Source organism: Neopelma chrysocephalum, unplaced genomic scaffold, assembly GCF_003984885.1.
Source record: "Neopelma chrysocephalum unplaced genomic scaffold, ASM398488v2 Primary Assembly neopelma1_22b, whole genome shotgun sequence".
NCBI classification, from domain to species: Eukaryota; Metazoa; Chordata; class Aves; order Passeriformes; family Pipridae; genus Neopelma; species Neopelma chrysocephalum.
Window position 1 is genome coordinate 27,896,678 of NW_020897690.1, and position 13,949 is coordinate 27,910,626.

The 13,949-nt window shown below is 37.1% G+C and overlaps 1 protein-coding gene across 2 annotated transcripts in view; it reads right to left on the minus strand.

Annotated features, from left to right (window-relative positions):
- The window catches only part of DROSHA (drosha ribonuclease III), a 71,624-nt gene that overhangs the window by 30,139 nt on the left and 27,536 nt on the right, over positions 1-13,949 (minus strand). For both annotated transcript variants that reach the window (XM_027682060.1, XM_027682070.1), the window contains 4 exons: positions 12,997-13,121; positions 9,752-9,851; positions 6,776-6,883; positions 2,230-2,337 (listed from right to left, as the gene is read on the minus strand). In XM_027682060.1, the coding sequence (XP_027537861.1) occupies positions 2,230-2,337; positions 6,776-6,883; positions 9,752-9,851; positions 12,997-13,121 (441 nt within the window). The remainder of the gene's footprint in view (positions 1-2,229; positions 2,338-6,775; positions 6,884-9,751; positions 9,852-12,996; positions 13,122-13,949) is intronic.

The following is a 13,949-nucleotide window of genomic DNA, read 5'->3' on the forward strand; positions in this document are numbered from 1 at the left end:
GTAGGATGTACTATTTCAGATCTCAGAAAGAAGCAACATTTCTACCCAATCATCAGTTTAACTAATTAACTTTCAACACTTTTTTTTCTTTAAAGAAAAATTAGTTGAGAAGAGAAAAAGCATGAACTGTCAATTTGCCCTAAGACTTTTGCTTACCAGCTTTGCTGACCTGATTTCAATATATTTGCTTATTTAAACATATATTCACTCTAACATTGAAGTATAAATATTCATATCAAAAATACAAGCAATTAAAAGAGCTTCTCAACCATCCACATTTGCATTATTAAAGTATCTATAATGCTTTCCTAGTTCAAAAAAATCAAACAACAAGTATATTACTCCTGGCACAATTATTCACAGAAGAACTCTTTCCCTCATGACTATACAGGGCTCACTATTCAGTTGGAAGTAAAGAGCAATGGCAGCATTCTGTTTTACATTTGCATTATCGAAAGCTTACTCTGCTGCTGACACCACCACTACAAAAATGGCAGCAGTAAATAGAACTTCAGCTTTCTCTCAGAACTCCACCTGCAAACTCACACCTTTTCTCCTTCTTTACACATACACAGCTCAAAATGTTCTTCATGTATAAAAGTATGTGAACACAAAACTTGTATATAAAAAAGAGATACACTGGCAAATTCAAGCTGTAGGAAGTTACTTCTGACATACTTGCAGGACTGGTGCTGCAGACTATGAGCAAAGACATTTAGTAATTCATTCAAGCGTTCTCTGTTGTTTTCTAAACATAAGACTTAGAGAGTAAAATTAGATTTAATCAACAATAAGAACTTCCTCTAAGTCCTTCTTAATTCCCTGTTAATATTAGTAAGTTTGCTGTAATTGCACATTCTCAAATTCTGTTCCATCTGAACTGGATGGCACATTACAGCTTCTCTGAATAGATAAATTAGTGTAATCTTTTTTTTTTCCTGTCTGTACTTTACAAAGAATATACTATGATAAAGCAGGTAAAAATCAATGCAAAACTATACAACTAACATTGCCTATGCTTAATTAGGTTACTGATGCTATATATATATTTCTTAAAGTTCTTCCTCTTCTGGAAAATGTTTGTAGGTTTTAAATATATCTGTGCAGGGATCAAGTATGAAAAAGCACATTTGTTATAACCAAACATGACTAATGCTTACACACTTGATTTTTATGCTTTCATCTCTTTTCAACTAGAATTTGCTTTTTGGTTTGTGTGTTTGGTCTCAACATTTTGAACATTTCCATCACTGCATTTTTATCTTTCACATTAAAAAAAAAGGCAGCCTGGCAACAACCAAACCCTAGAAGATGCTCAGTGTTTGATGCAACTTTCAGTAGGAAAGGTCTGGAAAACAACTTAAAGAAAACAGAAAAGCTACAAGAAAAAATATCTCTGTAAACCTCTGCTTAAATTAATTTGGCAGTAAAGTCTCTAGATATACACAGAAACTGCCATGTTTGAACTTAGTTCAGTTAGTGGAGAGAGATGATGCTTATTTCAGGAGAAATCCCGAAGAGAAGTCCCCGTTTGTCTTCACTAACTTCAGAAAAAGTCTAAGAGGAAAGGAGCAACCATGACAAGCATCAGTCTGAGAGGTGATCAATTCCAAATATGCACTAACATAAAAGACTGGTTATGTGACATGGATGCATTTAAAACAAATAAGAAACTCTCCTCTCCAGTTCTTACTCCTGCTTGTTAATGCAAAAATTTCATCATGTACTTGCAGAAATCAAAAGCCGAACAGAAATTTGCAAATTTCTCTTCACTAGCTATGAATGAAAACCAAAAAGGCAACACTTTAATTATTCTTTTTTGCAAGAACAGACTATAAAAAGAAGTAGCAGGGCACATACACTCATCTGCAGAACAACACTGTATTTTCCATCAATATCTAAAAAAATAACTTAGACGGAAATAATACATACTTGACAGTCTTTTCAGTAAGCATCTTTTTGTCGTTCTACACATTACAAACAAGTCCAGAATTACCACGGTAGCAAAGGTAGGTGTGTATCTGCATGCCCAACAGACATTTCTATTTAGAAGTCTCTTGGGAAAACTGAAACTTTTGAAAGATCTGCAGTGGAAATAATCAGGTACATGCAAACTGTAGCAATGCAGCACATTTCTCAAGTTTGTACAGCAGGCAGGGTTAAGGATGAACTCAGGAATATTATAAAGACAAACCATCAAGCAGTTGTTTGGTTTTTTTAAGATCTCACCTGCAGCAAACACCTGTCTCGAAAAGTGTAGCCTATCAATTTGTCCAAATGCATCAGACACTGATGGTAGCGGACATGGTGGGTGAGGACAGGAAGCATCATTGCATGCTAAAAAACAGTTGGAATAAGGAAAAACATTGAAGTTCAATGTACAGGGTACTCAGTTGTCTTAAGTTATACAGACAAACACTTTCTATTTGTCACAACACTGAGTTTTAGTATTTTGGTTTAAATGAGGAAAAAAAAATAATCATGGTTTCCCATCCTTCATTATCAGAGCACTTAAGTAATTGTGTTGGTTCATCTGCACAGCTTTAACCACTTCTTAACCCCTTTGAAACAACTTTAACCAGCTTTCACCAAACAACATGTGGCTACTCAGCTACTCCATTTTCAAGCACAGTTATTAGTACTTTGCTTCATTTCCTTTTGAGGAAGAATTAAGGGATTTTTGAAATGCTGTAGTCTGGCATTTTTTGGCCCTAAGTGCTAAAGAAATATCAGAAAGGTTGCTGTTTGATCATCTAGGAAACAGACAATATTTTTCTGTTGGGGAAAACATCAATAAAATTGAAAAAAACCCAACAACTCTAACTTGTAACAACAGGAGTCTCCCTCTTTAAGTATTTTAAAGCAGAAATTCTATGCTAATATTGACTTTCGATGCATCTGGGTTGAAATAAGCAAGTAGTACAGTTTATCGGTACAGTAGTACAGCAAGTATGATATCAGCATCACAAATCTTGCATAAGAATGAAAAGAGATAGGGGAGAAATGCAGGATTTAAAGATTTCTGTGCATGTGACTTTTTGTGACACTTTAATTTCTTCTAATCATTCCTATTAGTGACATGACATGAATATATTCAAAAGAATGGTGTGTTTTAAGGGCATCAAAATATGATGGCTATCACAATTAATTTCAGAAAAAGGATTGTGTATGATTATAGGAAATGAGTATATAGCATGAAGAGAAGCAAGAAAAACAAGCACACAAAGTAGATGTTGTATAATTTACAGAATAAATGACATTACGGATTTCTGCAGGTCATTAAAGACGGAACAGCAGAAGATACAGACTGTTGAGTGTTACAAGATCAAGAAATTAAGACTAACCAATGGCACTACTTTCTGTTTAAGTGAAAGACTGTGAAATTCTTGAGAACTGAATGCAGAGCTGAAAGATAATCACAGAATCATTTAGAGTGGAAAAGACCTTTAAGATCATCAAGTCCAACTGCTAAACTAACGCTGCCAACTACACCAACTAAACCATGTCCCAAATGTCTTTATAAATACCTCCAGGGATGGTAACTGCCACTTCCTGGGGCAGCCTGTTCCAGTGCTCGATAACCCCTTCAGTGGAGAAGTTTTCCCTAATACCCAATTTTAATCTCCCTTGGTACTATTTGAGACTATTTCCTCTTGTCCTGTCACTTATTACCTGGGAGAAAAGGTTGACCTCCACCTCACTACAGCCTCCTTTCAGGGAATGGTAGAGGGCAATAAGATCCTTCTTGAGTCTCCTTTTCTCCAAGCTAAACAACCCCAGCTCCCTCAGCTGCTCCAGACTTGTGCTCCAAGACCCTTCACCAGCTCCATTGCTTTTCTCTGGGCTTGCTCCAGCACCCCAGTATCTGCCTTAGAGTGAGGGTCCCAAATCTGAAACCAGGATTCGAGGTGTGGCTTCACCAGTGCCGAGTATAGGGTGACAATCACTGTCCTGGTCCTGTTGGCCACATTATTCTTGATACAATCCAGGATGCCATTGCCCTTCTTGGCCACCTGGGCATACTGCTGGCTCCTATTCAGCCAGCTGTCAACCAGTACCCCCTAGTCTATTTCTGTTGGATGGAAATAACCAGACAACAGCAAGAAAAAGACTTCCTGGATTCAAGAAAGGCAGAAAAATGCAAAACCACTCCAAGCAAACTAAGAAAGTGTAAATGAAGTTTTATTTTGTTGCCATGTCACTCATTTAGAGTTTTCTCAGGGTAATTTATAAGAACATTCCCTGTTATTGCTACATAAACTGTAAAGGTGTGCTTCATATGTGTTCCTTCAGAGAAGGAGTTAATGGAAAACCCCAAAATAACCGAAAACTGTTTGACAGGACAGTTCTGCTTCCCTGTCTGTATGCTCCACTGTACTAGACAGAAGAGTCGCTCAAGGAAGGTTTAACATTCTTTGTACCAATACATGTGGTCCTACCTTTGAGGACTGAAATATAAAGTTTTAGACTTTTATCAGCTCTGGTTCGGTGAACGAAGAATTGACAGATCCCTGGGAGGGGACACAGAAGGACTTTAATTTGACTCTTGCAATCATATTGACAAAGTGCTACTTTGATGGCACTAACTACTTGACTGATTCAATTAATGTCTGTCATCTCGGATTATAACTATTTGATGTTTCTGATGTTTTATGTATTTATCTCTTTAGAAGAAAATAAAATATATCTTTTAAAAATTTTATCAGGCTAAAGATTGGCTAGTGATTAAAAAGAGTCTTCTGAAACCATACAGCCACAGGAGTTATCCCATAACCTTCGTACTTGCATCTGGCTATAAACATACAGGCTATTGCTTTCTTGTTTTTAAATAGATATGATTTTAAATATTCTGGATGTCTTTTTCTTGCTGCAGCTGACATGGCAAGGCAGAGACTCTCTCAGGTGCCCTCAGCTAGTGCTACCATCCCCCAGGATGGCAGATGCTCCTGATCTGAAGCTACTAAGAGGAAGCAGGTGATCTTAAATATTTTGAAATGTCTGATGTTCACGCTGAACACTTAACACTGCTGTTGAGGGCATACCAGCAGCAATACAAGCAACAACTGGGTGGAGTGGGGAGATGGAGATATCTTCTCAGCATGGCCCCATCTTACCAGACTTTATAATTAAAGTGCTGCCCAGCTTAGTGGCCAAATACTGCACTTGATCTACTGGGTAACTTCAAGTGAGCCTGTCAGAACACAACCATTTTAAATTTTCTTGAACATTCCACTCACCATTTTCCTCCCCTTTCAAGCGGTTCATTTCTGAGACTGCAAAGACCAGTGTCATTACTGCTATGTGGAACTTAATGTAAGTATAATCTATCAAGAGTGACTTAGAAGACTTTCAATCTTCTAAACTCTAATGCTTTTAAAAGCAGTAATTTTAAATTGCTGCACTTTAGCTCTGCTCCCAGAGTTGATTTATGCATATTTAGTTTTAGCCTTCTTTAATCTGGGAAAAAGCATGTAGCAACAGCAGCAATCTTTCATTTCACAGACATACAGTTGCCTACTCTTGGCCTCTCAAAGAAATCAAATCAAAGGACCTTCATACCAGAACTGGCTATTTAGATGTTATGGCTGCAGATGGCCAGAAAAGCTTTACTTTCATCACTCTTTGGTGTTTTGCTGTCCTTCAACAACAAAACGAAAAGGAATATCCAAGACATTAAGAGACAAATCACAAGATATTCCGAGTAACACAGACTGATTACAAAGCTCCTAAATTGGAAATTTACACCGTTTACTTAAGCTGTAAAAATAGATACAGTTCACAACAGAAAATTAGAAAAGGGCTGTAATTTTCCTCAGCTATGTGAGAAGATACTGTCCCACTATTCTCTTTCTTCCACTTCAGAAGCACTAGTAGAAGCACAATAAACGTTTCAGGCAGAAAAAAAGCAATTTAAGTTATTAGCATTTCTTTCCCTCTAGAATTTCCCCTTTGGCCTTATCAGACTTATAACAGGATTTCTACCTACACCTTTGCCTAGCAACCCTCCAAGTGTATACTTCACACTGTTAAGTTAATATTAAGTTGCATACATTTAATTCTTGAATAACATCTCCAGAACAACAGCTAAAAAATAATGCAAGTATACCTCTAGAATAATTATTTGGCTGTTACAACTACCTGAACTTTACTATTACAATATTGTATAAAAATTGCACTTATTTTCTCATATCACAAAGCTGGTGGCTGTCAACTGTTTCAGAATAGGATCTTACTCCTTGGAGATCTTTCCTTGGAGATGTCATGCATACGAAATATAGTATCTGAAAGATATCTTTCTACTGAGGCTTACCTGTTTTAATCCAAAACTTAGTTATGGTGGGTTTTTGGTTTTTTTAACTTTCTTTTAAGTAAAATGATATTTCTTCATGCTTCTGTGTGAAACTTGTTTTTTTTTAAACTATCTAAACAGAAAAATACAATAAAATTAAAATACATAAAACCAACCTAGTTGGTGGATTAAGAAGACCTTAGAGGTCCACAGCCTCAAGCTGGACATCCTAACCCCTTTCCCCTGTATTAATCAACCAATGGCAAGCAAATCAAAATTTTAAAATATCTTTTTTTGTGTGTGCGAAGGGAGTGGACAGGACACTAGAATATGTCCCTAAATCAACAGATCTTACTGAGCCGATTCATTACTTACTGATTCATTTCCATTTTGTTCTTCAGTCTAGAACTGCAGCAGACCCTTGCAAGAGGTAAATGGCAGCTATCAAGAAAGAAAACAAACCAGACATCTCTGCAGTTTAGTCACCTGGCAGACGTCAGAGCGTATCCCTGTTTTCCAGAATCCCTGGCTGCTCAACTCGACGGTCACTTCACGTCTCATTGTGTTCTTCTGACGAATTTTTTGCAGTGCTTCCTAAACAGGGAGAGAACAGAACTCCTATGAAGAACTTTCTACAACAAAGCAGTATCAATGTGCACACGAGTGTGCTCACAACACCCATTTAAGGTTCACTTTTGGTGTGCAGTTTCTAAGGCTCGTACAAATCTGTTAAATGCCAATCACAGACTGTGGCAGAGGTGTAGGAATACAGTGTAAACAGAGGATTTTGGTAGACTAAGAACAGAACAGTTACTATATTTTTTATTTCAAATTACAGAACAAACCAGTCCAACTCATACATCCAATATGATAAATAAGAAAGTTCAAGTGCTTATAATGAAAGCACCTTATTTATCCCATGTACAAAACAACCTCTTCATTCAAGTCCATCACCATGAGTACTCTTGGTTTGAAGCATTCAGTAGGAGTAAAACAGACTAAATAAAAGAAAGGCCTTGGTTTTGTGATCTTGACTACTTTGCAATAGTTTCTGTTGAACAATGTTAGTACATCCAGCCTGGAAAAGGGGTCAGCATTTGCTGGTCTTGGAGACTGTGATGATGAAATCTACCAATATGTAAAAAATATCTGTTTTGCCTTGACTACTGCTGTTTGGTGTTGTGCCAACAGTTTATTTGTCTCTAGAAACTAAGAAAGGGTCGGTATCATTAAAAATTTTGACAGAATCATTAAAAGAAAATCTTTTCAGTAACAATGGAATGAAAGAAAACCAGATAAAACAAATCATCCCTGGATCAAGATCTCCTGGTTCCAATGTTATAAAGCCCTGGGGTGTGCCAGCTCTCCACACAGCATGAACTAACAGTAAAGACTCCCTCAGTGCTCTTCCTTCTTCAGAACATAAAACTCTTCAAAGCTGCAACCTATCCTGTCTCTCCTTCTCCTTTTCACTACAGGGCACTTGCTCAAAGCTGTCTCTTCCCAGCTTCCAGATTGAAGCCTGTGAGCATATCTGGGCAGGAACAGGCTCTGTTTTCTGTTCTGCAGAGACTCCCAGAGTAGTTCCAAGAGGTGCATCTGTCCAGACACAGATTCATCAAACCTCAGACACCTCAGTACAGAGGCGTCTAGGGTAGGAGGCTGGTTAGCCCTGGCTCCTTTTATATTCAATGAAGGGGGATAAATGGCTTCAAAATGCATTTCTCCCTCCACTGACTTCAAAGTGAGCCTTCAGGTCTCAATTTATGCACCTGCTGTAAATGCTCAAAGTTAGGTTAGAGGAACAAAGCCCCCAGGCATGACCTTGTCACAAATAATACCATTGCACAACCTCAGAGTAACAGATGACTGACGGCAGAGGGAATAGAGATGCTTACAGCATTGCACCCCCTTGTGCATTACCGAAAGTTATGTCATTGAGTTTTTCCTGAGATAGGTGCTACAGTATTTGCTACACCTAACTGTATTTCAGTTTGACTGGCTCATAATATATGTTTCATAATCTTTAAAAGCCCATATACCAGTTAGGTACAGTCCGATAGCTCCTGAGTTACTGACACCTCCACTGGAAAATACCTAAGTTATCCTCACATAAAGCTTCTGTTTCAGCCCTGTATGCCTCTCTGATGGCAAACTACTGGAAAAACTTATCATAGATAACACAGTCTAGAAACAAAAATCAGCAGTAAGTCCTAAATACAAAAAGAATATTTTATTTTTTGAAGCAAAATATGATTACCCCCTTAAAAGCAATCCAATAGAATTTTACAAACGAGTCATCCATTATGCCCTAATGAAAAGATGCCCAGACAACAATGCTCTTCCCTTCTACTTGCTCCAAGTAGTTGTGGCAAACAAAATCATCCCCTGTAGGGATGAAATTTTTTTCCCCGTACAACTGTAGCACAGTTAAGTCACAATGTTATGGGTTTTTTCTTATTTACGAGTAAGGAAGCCAAGGGTTTATTTAACATCAGCAAGAATAAAATGTTAACTAAGATTCTTGCTCATGCAACAGCATATTACACTTTGCAGCAATAACAGAAATCAGGTGCAATATCAAAAGTATCAAACACTTAGTTGCAACCAAAGGTACACAATAAACTGGGGAAGTCTCAGGAATTAGACTTCCTGATTCTCATGGATCCTTCCCCACTCAGAGTAGTCTATTATTTTAAGAATAATTAGTATTTCTAATCAATAAATAGAAATACAACACCATTTAATTAAATACCATCCAGTACCCAAGAAGTTAATTTCTCTTCTATGTACTCTTTACTCTCTACAGAGTGCCTGATTGACAGGCACCAAAAAAATTCAAAGCTTCAGTTCAAGATTTTAAAGAAATAGATACCTAAGAGCTGTTTTAGTCTATATTTAGGGGTCTTTGTTTTTCTGATTTTAATTCCCAATTAGTTGAGCATTTGCACTTTGGAAATGCTTATTGCTCATCACTTTTGTGCGGGGAAAAAAAAGAGAAAAATACACAGCAATCACACAATTTCAAGTCAAAGATCTTAAGCAATGTCACTAAGATTACCTAATAAATTATGGTTTAAAACCAAACACAAGTGTGGCGGTTCTTATCTCAGAAAAGAAATGCCTAAAATTATGAGCCAGTTAAAAGTACATTGTGAAATAAAAAGTCCTTCTCTATGCTAATTCTTTAAACCATTAATGGCAACAGCTATAAAGACATTATGGTTCCATAATGATTATTTCTATCACTGGGTAAAAAACTTGCAGTGGTTTGACAGCTGAAAAAAGGAAAAAAACCCATCCAATAATAAGTATAGATTAAAATAAAATCTCTGTTAACAGACTGAAAAGAAAATCTTTTGTGAAAGATTTCTATTGTTTCCATAAACAGGGTAGTCACATGGCTTTATTCCATCCTGAATTACAGTGCTCTATTATCAATTCTAGGAAGGCCCAGCATACCTCTCTTTGTGATAATTTCTGTTTATCAGCCTGTTTGACTTTGGGACTATTAGCCAGTAGGTGACGCAGCTTCACATAACTTTTCCACAGCTTTTGGTATCTGAATGACAAAACCAGAAAACAAATATTTTGGTCAATACAACAAAAGTCTCTCACTGTTTGTCATTATGAACACACCAGCTGCTAATAATGCACACAACGTACACAGACTGTCTACAAGCATCTTTTTGCTCCAGAATAAAAATAATCCCAAAGCATTTTCCAAGAGAGGTGACAGTGCCTCTGCAGTTGCTCCAGCAGGGTGGACAAAGTAGTGTGCAGTGTGAGGTAAAGAACAGCAAAGCTCAAGGCAGATCCCAGGTCTCCCAGATACCCACCAATCCTCTCCAAAGGGCCACCTCCACATGCTGAAAAGGCTTTCCCGCAACATAACAACTCAATTCAAGCAGGTGAAAACTCTGTCTTCTCCACATGGTTTGCCTATCCCTCACTGAAAAGCAGTAGTAACCTTTCCCAGGAAGTGTCTGTCCTTACATTTCCTCAAACACGAGGAAGAGGTCTACAAGTCATGCACAACATCAAGTTATTCTGTGAACAGTGAAATGAAAGTTTCGTTCCCTATGGGTTTGTGCTGAATAGAAACAGCAATTCAAGTTTCCTCTGTGGTTACACGTACTTAAGGTTTCTGGTTTCCTCCAACCATCTAGCATTTTCTTATTTTGGGGCTGTCTAATTACACGAGTCTCAATAATAGAACTTTTTTCTCAGTGAGAGTCTTTCAGCAATCTAGCACAAGCTTACACAAAACTTACTCCATTTGTAGACAACATCCCACATCCCACCATTATATTCAGCTGCAACTGATAAACAGGTAAAAAAGTTACAATGGGAGGAGCAACCAAGAGAATCATGACATGGACCTTGTGTCCTGAGGAAACAATGCTATCTTCAAAATATCATACCTGTAGAGTTTTTTCAAGACAACCCATATAATCAGACTTTGAATAGGAAGCAGGGAATTAGAGGACATAGGGAAGTTTATCCAAGTTATTTATTTTTTTCTTATATTTACAATTTAAAAGAAGCTCCTCCTCAGCACCAACTTGGAACAGTGGTTTTATTAGGAATTTTTAACATTAGTGGCTTAGAAACAAATGAAGCAGCAGCTCTTTTACTATTTCACAGTCTTCCCAGGATCCCACATTCACAGGCAGATAAACAGATCTTTTCTTATTGGCATTTTTTCCATAGCTATTTCTCTGCAGCATGCCTGAATGTATACTTTCTGCCTCTAGAGATGCTGGTATTTTTTCAGACTATGAACACATCTGAAATGGTCAATCCATAGATTTTTCTCATGCTCCATTCTCTGCACTTTTGCAATTTGCAGAATAGCACATCTATTTCTCACAAATCACGATCCAAAGAAGAAAAGTGAGTAGATGAACAATCAACCAAAAAGAAAAAAAACAAATGCCACTAAGAGGCTTCAACCCTAAAACAAGAACCTGAAACCATGATTTACAATACACATTTTTCTACTAGTATTGATAAGGGTGAAACAAGCTTTGTCATTGCAATTAGGCTTGAGAATTAATAAGCCTATTACCATTACCAAAAAATTACATATTAGAAAAACATAAAAGACACATTAGAGGAAAATCTCCTCTGTGCATTACCAGTTTCACACATACACCAGAGTTAAACCTGAGACTTATGATGGCACCTCTGAGTTCTTTCACAAAAACTGCTTTGTTACTTTAACAAAAAGCAGCATACCTACATTCTGTAAGCAGCTTTGATGTGGAAAAAAAAAAGAAAACCAAAAACAAACCCACAAGGAAATTTAAAAGAAAGTTAAAATAAAAAAGTGTGGGAAGAACAATGTTTGCATCTTTATACTGATTTCAATGAAAAGTACTAAAACTTTACAAATATTAGTAAATTCAACATCAAAGTAGAGGTCATTCTTATATGTTTGGGTCTAATTATTTCCTTTTGAAGGACAAGAAAACTAAAAGATTAAGAGAAATAAAAGTCATCCTCAAGGCAAAAAAAGAAAAGAGTTCTTATCTGGATAACAACTCTTTATTCCCACTTCCTGCCATGTTAGATCTAAAATTCTCAGCAAGCAGTTGTAGAACAATATGACTGTCATACATGCACATGAGTGTTTGGACCTCAAAACTGCAGCTGAAATACAACATCCTTAAAAGACACCAGAGGAAAAAGACAACCTTAACTATATATACACCAGAAACAGACTCTATACTGCCAGCATGCAGAAAACAGATTTCCCAAACATTGGAAGAGTTCCCTGAAATTGTCAGAGCTAAAGAAAAGAATTGGGAACAAAATCCAATGATCGCTTGTACATCCCTTCATGAATCCACAGTGAAACAGTATTTCTTGCTCCACCTGAAGTCCTGATTCCCTCTCCGCTCCTTCTCAACATTCCTCCCAAAATCTATCAGGATACATAAGGTACAGAGAAAAGTAGCATGGATGCAACAGCTTCCAGGCTAGGAAACACTATGAAGACTTGATTTTTCAAGGTACTGAAAGAGATGATTAAGTAGGATATGGTAGTATGCAAGAAACATAAATGTCATGAAAAAAGCAAACAGAAAATGGCCATATTCTTCCTTATTAGATGTGAGACTCGAAGTGCATCTAATTAAACAATTAAGTAGCAGCTCTGAAACAAAAGTCAGTCCTTTTTCATATGATGCACAATAGTACTGGGGAAGTGATTATCCAGACTCTTCTCCCTGTCAGTAGCATAAAATGATTCAAATAGTGATTTGAGAAATTTAATGAAGAAAGAACTCAGGGCTGTTAAACAACATGACATAAATATATCTTCTAGCTGAGAAGTCTGTATGCTACAGACATTAGGAAGCTTGGGTAAGTATATCTCCCTCTGCTTTCCTGTTTCGCTGTTCTCTCTCTTAAAACCTGCCACTGCCCTCTCAGTGAAATAACATGGAGCTTGAGGAACTTTTCATCTGACACAGAAGAGCTGTTCTCACGTTAAGAAATTTCATACTGCACATGCATGCATAATTCAACATATTCTGAATTATGCCAGAAAGAAGTTATACCTTTACAAGAGCTTGTGTCCAATGTCATAAGCACTAAGCTTTATATCAGGCTCAATTAAGCACATAAACAAGCCCTATTTAAGCCACAAATAACAACAGTAGTGAGTTCCTGAACAAAAGATGGAAGGAAAAGCATCTTACTGAGGATCTCCAGCATAACTGAGTTGAGCAGGTCGTATCCCAAAGTGCACAATAATAGGGAAAGTAATTACATCAGGATTGAACTGTTCACGGTCCAGTTGATCAATACGAACTGAGCTGGGTTTCTAGGAGAAAAAAACAAAATACAACTAATTGACAACAGCTTCATGGAAAATTTTTTGCTTCTAGCCCACACTATCCAGGAACCATGAAGCAGCAATATTCCAAGCTTAATACGATGCAGATGAACTAACAATTAATACTGTAATAAACATTTGGCAACTACAATGACTGAAACAAAGCTACTTGACCTAACACTTAAAGAGGAAAAAAAAAAGCACATTTTAATTTTACAAGTCTGGAAATTTACAGTTTGACTATTTCCAAGAACGTAAAACAACTTTCTCTGGTCAAGCATCACACCAGAAATAAAAATCAGGATTAGCATTCTGGCACCCAATCTCCCATGTGCCTGAGCAGTTTGCTAAGATCAGGTTACCTCTCTAATTTTAGTTCTGTTCCTCATTTCCCAAACTAAATGAAGGCATTATCAGGTGCATTCAATCACACTGACTAAACAGCATAAAAAAAAAATTGTGTCATGCTACTCTTAGAAAAGGCTCCTGGGTTGATGTGTACAATGAGGAAGACAGTCTTGTATAATGGGGAGGCTTTTGCCCTTTTTACAGATCAAAACAGAAGTTCTTTTTATTGTTAAAATGGACAGTGTAAAAGGAGGCAACTTTTGCTTCAGCTCTCTAAACACAGAAAATAAGTAATTGCGCATCACTGTAGCAGACATGCTGCTTACAGAGCTCTTGATCTAACATGTTTAAAAACCTCATCTGAAGGTGCACAGTTTGTCTCCAAATAAAAATCATCTCCATTACCTGTCAAGCTGCTTTGTTATGTGCCTGCTTACTCCTCTCTTTGCAATCAGCTGGATGAGGCCA